Raw genomic sequence first — 8,766 nt, 5'->3', positions numbered from 1 at the left:
CTTTCTAACATTACTATTTTTTCGAATCATATCATTTTGAGTTAACCTCCAAAATTCTTTTTTATTTTGGTTGCCAAGCAACGTAACACAAATAATGATAAATTGAGATCTCTTTTAAGATTTATTTACTTTACTATTTTGTACAAGCAAAATATTAATGATATGAAATTATTTTTAGGTCTAATTTTTTATTATCTTCTTAATATTACTGTTTTTTCGAATTACATCATTTTGATTTAACCTCCAAAATTCTTTTTTATTTTATTTGCCCAACAACATAGCACAAATAACAATAACTTTAGATCTATTTTAAAATTCATTTACTTTTCTATTTTGTACAAAAAAATATTAATGACAAGTAATTATTTTCAACTTAGGTTGTTTATTTTTTTTAAACTAGTAGAATCTAGTATTATTTAAAAATAAACTAAATTTAATGAGTAATAATTATACATTTATGTTTGTAATTGCAAATGCAATTCAAGTGCTCACAATTTAGATCAGCTTTCTTTTTATTCTATTTAGGTTTGTGATATATATTCCCAATCAATCAATTTGATTGGTTTGATGTTTAGTGCTATATATTGAAGATCTTGATTAGGAAAGAAACAAATAGAGCGACAAAAATGTAATACCATTAAAATTTTTCTAAACTTGTATATTGGAATCTAATTTATTTTTTATTACATCTTACGAGGCACACTACAAACGTAAAATTCTATCCTCTATTGTTCTATCTTCATCTTCAGCGAAAATGGCAACCCATAGCGATCAGATTCCTAAGGATTTTGTATTGGAAATTCTAGCAAAATTACCTGTTAAGTCTTTGAAGCGATTTAGTTGCGTGCATAAGTCTTGGCTAAATTTATTTGAGAATTCTAATTTTAAGAGCATGTACTACGAGAATTTAAAATCTAAAACTACTCACTCATTGTCTCTCCTTCTATGGAGATATTTTGATGACGAAAGAAGTGATGGAGACGTCTATGAAAATGATGTGCATTTGCTTTCTGGAGAAAGGTACGAAAACATAGTTACGTTAGATTTGCCAAGTCTGTTTGAAGAAAATGGTTTTTATAGAGTTTTAGACTGTGTTAATGGTATCATATGTCACTATGAAGAAGAAGGTCTTGATGTAAAAATAGGACTTTGGAACCCCAAAACCGACCAGCATAAAATTATTCCTCTGGGTATTACTGATGATGAGCCCGGCTTTGATCGGCAAGTAAGTATTCATGGATTTGGTTATGATAATGTGAATGATGATTATAAAGTGATTCAATGTGTATATTATATTCATGGTCAAACTTTTGTAGAAGAGCCTGTTCTAACAATTTGGCAAATTTATAGTCTAAAATGTAATTGTTGGAAGAAACTTCATCTTGAAATGACTAAGAAGGAACATATATATAATGCTTCTATAGCGTACTTGAATGGAGTATGCCACTGGTGGGGTAGCGAGCATGCTACTAATGGACTCGAAGAAGAACAAGTACTTGTGTCATTTAATCTCAGCACTGAAACGTTTCAAACCACATCAATTGTTTGGCTGCAAAAAAATGTTGATAGACCTATAAGAAGTTTGGTAGTGCTCAACAAATCTGTTACTCTGATTTCCTCTTTTGCTAAGAATAATTGCATTGAAATATCTATTTTGGGTGAAATTGGTGTGAAAGAATCTTGGGTAAAACTTTTCACACTTGAACCCTTTTCATCAAAATTTAGTCCAATGAGAATGGGCCACAAATGTGATCTAATATTTATCGGAAATCACAACAGTGAATTGGCTTCCTTTGATGTTATTACGCGCAAAATAATTCACAATATTAATATCAAAACAAGCATGTTTGGTACATGGATTTATAAAAAAAGTCTCTTTTCTTTCATCAAAGAAATTAATTAATTAGTAAATATACAAATTTAAATGTAAGATGTATTTAAATGGGGTATAGAAAGAGTATGTAAACTTTTTAAGATGAAAGTTAATTTTAATATTCATGTTGATAGTTAAAATTGATTTGATAAGTCAATTTGTATTACATTCTAATATTTTGAAATGGTCAATTATGTTTCATATTTTAAAAAATATGACTCTTGGTGTTAGAAAATAATAAATTTTGGATATCCGAAAGTTTAATGAAAACAAATGGAATAATTGTCCATTATTCAAATGGCAATGCGTTCTGCATCACTTAGCAGCTTCAAAAAGCCCCTTTACCTATGGAACTTGATGATTCGAGATTCTACCAATAACGGCTTCTATATTGAAACCTTAAACATATACACTTCAATGGTTTCACACACTGGTGGGCATGGGAACACCTTTACTTACCCTTTGCTCCTAAAGGCCTGTGCCAACCTGGATTCCATGATTCATGGGACTATGATTCATGGCCATATTCTGAGACTTGGCTTCCAAGATGACTTATTTGTTCAAACTGCACTTGTTGGCATGTATGCTAAGTGCACTTATGTTGAGTGTGCACGCCACGTGTTTGATGGAATGGCGCACAGAAGCGTCGTGTCCTGGAACTCCATGATTTCGGCTTATTCTCGTGGGTTTTTTATGGATGCGGCATTCAGCCTCTTGAAAGATATGTGGGTTCTTGGCTTTGAGCCAAGTTCGCCCACATTTGTTTTAATTTTGTCAGGTTGTTCGGATTCAGATTTAGATTCCTTTAGCTTTTGGTGGCAAGGGATGTCGATACATTATTGCTTGATCAAACTTGGACTTGTGTATTCTCAAGTTACTTTGGCCAATGCGTTAATGGGAATGTATGTTCACTTTAGCCAAATGGAGGAAGCGAGGAAGATTTTTGATTTGATGGATGAAAAATCAATAATTTCTTGGACAACTATTATGGGAGGTTATGTGAAAGTTGGCCATGTTGCGGAAGCATATAATTTATTCAATCAAATGCAGCATCAAAGTACTGGCATAGATTTTATTGTATTTCTAATTCTTATATCTGGTTGTATACAAGTAGGAGATCTCTTATTAGCTTCATCAGTTCAAGCTTTTGTACTTAAATATGGATGCGATAAAGAGGAGTCCATTGAAAATTTGCTAATAACTAAGTATGCAAAATGCAGTGACCTTGCATCTGCTAGAAGGATATTTGATTTGATTATCAAAAAGAGTATTTTCTCATGGACATCAATGATTGCAGGAGATGCCCATTCGGATCACCCATTGGAGGCATTGCATTTGTTTAGAAGGCTTGTACGGACAGATTTTAGACCAGATGGACCAATCGTTGCTACTGTTATCAGCTTGTGCTGATATAGGATCAATTAGCATAGCACAAGAGATGGAAGATTATATTTCTCTAAATGGATTGGAATTCGATCTACAAGTCCAAACATCTCTCATACACTTGTACTCCAAGTGTGGAAGCATCAAGAAAGCTCAAGAAGTATTTGAAAAAGTGGCAGATAAAGATTTAACTGTTTGGTCTTCCATGATAAATAGCTATGCTATTCATGGGATGGGGAAAGAAGCGATTGACCTATTTCGCAAAATGACAACTACAGAAGGGATAATTCCAGATGCTATTGTTTACACCAGTGTTTTGCTGGCTTGTAGCCATGCAGGGTTAGTAGAAGATGGATTGAAGTACTTCATAAGTATGCAAAAAGATTTTGGAATAACTCCTAAGATAGAACATTGCACTTGCTTAGTAGATCTTCTTGGTCGAGTTAGCCGGCTTGACTTAGCATTAGATACGATTCAGGGGATGCCCTTGGAAGCACAAGTGCAAGCTTGGGCTCCCTTGCTCAGTGCTTGTAGGATCCATGGTAATGTTGAGCTAGGGGAGATTACTGCTGTCAAGTTACTAGATCTTAGTCCTGGAAGCTTTGGAAATTATGTATTGATGGCTAATTTGTACACCTCATTCGGCAAGTGGAAGGAGGCGCATGCAATGAGAAAATTGATAGATGGTAAAGGACTGGTTAAAGAATGTGGGTGGAGCCAGGTTGAGATCGGTGGTGGATTTCATACATTTGCAGCAGGAAATCCGTCACGTGTTCAGTTGGCCAATATCTATAAGATGCTAGAAGATCTAAATTTTACTCTTCAAGAAGGTAGATATGCAGGACAAGCTGTAACAATGAATAATGACCCGTAAAAAAGAACCACCTTTGAAGACATGAGGTTATATAACAAAAACTTTTGCTTCTGGTCATGTCAATTTGTAATCTTGCATTTATAAGATTATGCCAATTTCAAGTGATTCTTACCCTACTATAGGATTTGTCTCTGTCTCCTAGCACAGATGTTATTTCATTTTCTCCAAATGAAGAGACCAAGGAAGCACTGATAATAGTACGAGACTTCACCATCAATAATAATGATGCTTCAGTGTTCTTGGATGCTCAACATTGTTGCATCATGAAAACCAGCTTAGATTATCTCTCCAGTTTGTCTGCTAATGATGGTTTATCAGGAGCAATGAGAGCATTGATATCTGAAACTGCAACTGTGTTTGCACATTGTAGTAGTAGCTACATTGAAGCAAATATGAAAATTGAGTCCACTGCTTCAGAACTGTCGAGAGCTGATAACTTAAAATCTGACCTTGAAAATAATAAGAATCAGTTCAATGATATGGTGGCGTCAGAAAAAGAGCTGCGGCAAAAGTTGGCACGTTTAGAGGAAATGAAAAAGGAGCTAGAAAAGCAAATCAGAACTACTAATGCTAACATCATGGCTTCTCGAAAAGAACTGAACACGACTCGAAAGAGAAAGAGAGGTGTTTATGTGGAAGGAAAAGCACTCAAAGCTCAAATGGATGTGAAGGAGAAAGTACCATGTTTGCAACATGACTTGGCAAAGGAAAACTAGGAAAAAATCAAAGCTGAATGGTCAGAGTTTAGAGAAAAAATTAATAAGATTGTTGTAAAGTCAGCTGTACAAGATTAGTGAGAGGAGTTTGGTTATTATGTTCAAAACACAATTCTTTTATTATTAACATTGTGATTGAGTATCTATTTTGTTTTGCTCAACTTGGAGTTGAAATTGTCCCGGTCCTCATTAGCCCAGTTTCATACTGATTGCTCTCCAAACCTGCAAAAGGTGTTGAGAAGACCTCCTCTCGCTTCATCCCAAGTATAAAGTTTAACGTTTGTATGGTGACTATTGTTTTTATGTGAGATTATATGCGTGGTATATCTCTAACTTGCACATATTTGTAAAATCCGGCATTGTCAGCAAAGGTAGTCATTGATGCACATTCTATACGAAATTTTGGGAGGCCTTTGCTTCTAATATAGCCACTTAATATGTCTATTTCCAAACTGAAGCTCAGGCTTCAAGAAATTCATCCCCAAGAATGACCAATGAAACTGTTTAAAAGGCTGTAAGTGCTTGTCTTTTTATTAAGTGTGTTCATTGCTCATTGTGTCTAATTCGATATGTTGTATAAATCATTATGCTTGTACTCATTGCTCCCATTGTTTTTCTCTCAAGCTGCTGCCTTGAAAGGTTCTAAGGCTGCTTAAAGAACCAACTCAATTTTCTGTTTCAGGTGTTGATTCTTTGTTTGTTATATTAACAAAAGGCTGCTTTTATAACACCTTCAAATTTATAATTTTATATAGATTTATAACTATTGAATGATAATTAATAAAACAAGTCTATACTTAATAGTTAATACTATAATTTATTCCCTATTTATTACACTAAAAAAAAAAATTTCGCACAAAAAGTAGCATGTTGGTAAACTGAACGGACAATAAATTATTATTAAAAGTAGCATAAGTTGCTAACTTTCCAGAATATGGAGAAAATTGGAGCAAATTAAACGATACTCGGTAATATAAGATTATGTTTGATGCATTAGGTCCATTCGAATATTTGAAAAATCATTCAAAATGATTTCTAATTCATCATTGATTTCATTGATTTTATATGTATTTTAGAGTTTGACCATGATAGAAGTGTAAAGTTTGTATGTTATCATTATGATGATAACAATATATGGCTTTTAAAGTTGATAATAATTACAAAAATCAAATTGTGTTAATAGTGCGATAATATTTTATTGATAACTATATGAAAATATATATTTATAATTAAACCAATAAACTATATATATTCCTCACTACATATGTTAAACTTAAAATCTTTTTAATTGTATATAACTATTAAATTTTATTGAGAAGGAAAAAGTAAAAACTTTATACCATTTTTAAAAACTAATTCAGCAATATTTAGCATTTATAAACTTTAACTAATTTGACTTGAGTGAAGTTGACTTATTTATAAGTAAAATTCTCAATATTTAATCCTAAAATTTAATGCTCCTAATTCATAAGTAACCACATACCCAAGAAATCTTCATCACTTACAACTGCAATGATTTAAAGGAAAAGAGACTAAAACCAGAAACTTACATTGAATCTACACCAAGGATGAAAAAAAAGTGATGTATCTCCACTGCACCCATCATGTTCTATGTGATATTACTGCCTGTTAGGTATAATGTTTTCACATTTCGAGGTCTCATTGCTCCCATTGTTTTTCAGAACCAAATCAATTACCTGTTTCAGTGTTGATTCTTTGTTTGTTATATAACAAAAGGGTGCTTTGATGTTTCTTAGGAAAAATAAATAAATAAGGAGAGCTTATTTTCCTTGTTAGAGTATTTGTTTTTCTTTTACTCTTATATTTATCATTTGAAGGAAAAAAAATTTAGAAATTTTTTAAGAAATTTTGTAGAGCAAATATTAAATAATGCAAAATAAAAAAGAATTTAGTCATATTAGAAGTCATTTTGTGATACTAATTTTATCTTAATTATAATTCACATTTTAATAATTTTACTAATATGTCCTTTTTAAAGTAGTTGGTAGGTGGATGGAATCATGAAAGAGATGACATAGAAAAGGATAAAAAAATATTTTACAAATTATTTTTATATTTTTTTTATAAAAACCATCTAATATTTTGGTTGTTCATTGAAGTTAGCTTCTAGTCTTTCACAAAGCATTGTCCAAAAAAGAACTAGCTCATGGACCATTTAGACCCAGACTCATTTTTTGAAAGATAAGTAAACGGTCAAATTAGGTAATTTCACAATCTTTATTGATGTTACCTTAAAATAGATCCAAATTTAATTCAATTCCATTATAATAATAATTGATCCCTATTTTTCACACCAAATAATAATAATAATAATAATAATAATAATAATAATAATAATAATAATAATAATAATAATAATAATAATTGAGTACAACAAGCATATTTATTTAGAGAATCAATAATTGATCTCTATTTTTCATTCCATAATAATAATAATAATAATAATAATAATAATAATAATAATAATTGGATACAAGCATATTTATTTTTGAGAAATCAATAATTGATTTCTATTTTTCACACAACAACAACAACAACAACAACAACAACAACAACAACAACAACAATAATAATAATAATAATTTGATACAAATAAACTTCACTCGGGTATGTTAATGAGATATCCTTGGCATGAGTTGCTATTATTAACACATGAAAGAGGTTGAGTAGCTTGATGTGAAGGCTGCATTCTTTCACGGTGACACAGATAAAGAAATCTATATGGAGCAACCAGAGGTTTTCAAGGTTAAAGGAAAGGAGCACCTTGTATGCAAGTTGAAGAAGAGCTTATATGGGCTGAAGTAAGCGCCAAGGCAATGGTACACAAATTTTGATTCCTTCATGGAAGGTCATGGGTACAGTAAGACTTCTTCTGATCATTATATGTATGTTAAGAAATTCTCTGATGGTGATTTTATAATTCTCTTGCTTTATGTTGATGACATGTTGATTGTTGGTCATGACACTAAGAAGATTGAAAGTTTTAAGAAAGACTTGAACAAATCCTTTGCTATGAAGGATTTGGGTCCTGCAAAGAAAATCCTTGGCATGAGTATCACTCGTGACAGGAAGAATGAGAAACTGTAGTTGTCACAGCAGAAGTATATTGAGAAGGTTTTAGAGAGGTTTAGCATGAGTAATTCCAAACCTGTTAGTACTCCACTTGCTAGTCATTTCAATATGAGTTTGCAGCAATGTCCTACAAGTGAGAAAGAGAAAGCAGAAATGAAGAAGGTTTCATATGCATCTGCAGTTGGCAGTTTGGTGTATGCTATGGTTTGCATCAGGTCGGATATTGCTCATGCCGTTGGAGTTGTTAGTCGGTTTCTCTCTAATACTGGCAAGGAACACTGGCAAGCAGTAAAGTGGATTCTCAGATACCTTAATGGTACTTCCAGAGTTTGTTTATGCTTTGGGAGTGGCCAACCTGTGTTGGATAGTTACACAGATGCGGATATGGTTGGGAATCTTGATTCAAGAAAGTCTACTTCTGGTTATATGATGACTTTTGCAGGGGGAGCTGTGTCGTGGCAATCTCGACTTCAGAAATGTGTTGCTTTGTCTACTACAGAGGCTGAATACATTGCTATTGTTGAACCTTCTAAGGAACTCTTGTAGATGAAGAAATTCCTACAAGAGTTAGGCATCAATCAAGAGAAGTTTATGTTATTTTGTGACAGTCAGAGTGCTATCCATCTCAGCAAGAATCCGACGTTTCATTCCAAATCGAAGCACATAGAGATGAGGTATCATTGGATACGTCAAGCGCTTGAGATGAAGTCATATGCACTTGAGAAGATCCATACTGATGATAATGGTTCATATATGATGACTAAAAGTTTACCTGCAGTGAAGTTTGATTTCTGCAAAGAGAAAGAGAGCTTGGTGGAGTAGCCTAT

At 32.7% G+C, this 8,766-nt stretch overlaps 2 protein-coding genes across 2 annotated transcripts; both read left to right on the top strand.

Annotated features, from left to right (window-relative positions):
* Positions 1 to 754: 754 nt before the first annotated feature.
* Positions 755 to 2,022, top strand: LOC112803684 (F-box/kelch-repeat protein At3g06240-like). Its single transcript, XM_025847164.1, has 2 exons — positions 755 to 1,684; positions 2,008 to 2,022. The coding sequence occupies exons 1-2, from the start codon at positions 755 to 757 to the stop codon at positions 2,020 to 2,022; spliced, it is 945 nt and encodes a 314-aa protein (XP_025702949.1).
* Positions 2,023 to 2,170: 148 nt separating this feature from the next.
* Positions 2,171 to 3,283, top strand: LOC112803683 (pentatricopeptide repeat-containing protein At3g03580-like). The gene has a single exon (XM_025847163.1). It carries the CDS (start codon positions 2,171 to 2,173, stop codon positions 3,281 to 3,283), a length of 1,113 nt encoding a protein of 370 aa, XP_025702948.1.
* Positions 3,284 to 8,766: the final 5,483 nt, after the last annotated feature.

Source organism: Arachis hypogaea, chromosome 5 (assembly GCF_003086295.3).
Source record: "Arachis hypogaea cultivar Tifrunner chromosome 5, arahy.Tifrunner.gnm2.J5K5, whole genome shotgun sequence".
Taxonomy (NCBI): domain Eukaryota; kingdom Viridiplantae; phylum Streptophyta; class Magnoliopsida; order Fabales; family Fabaceae; genus Arachis; species Arachis hypogaea.
Note: the sequence above shows the minus strand (reverse complement) of the source record. Positions and strands in the feature narration are given on the sequence as shown.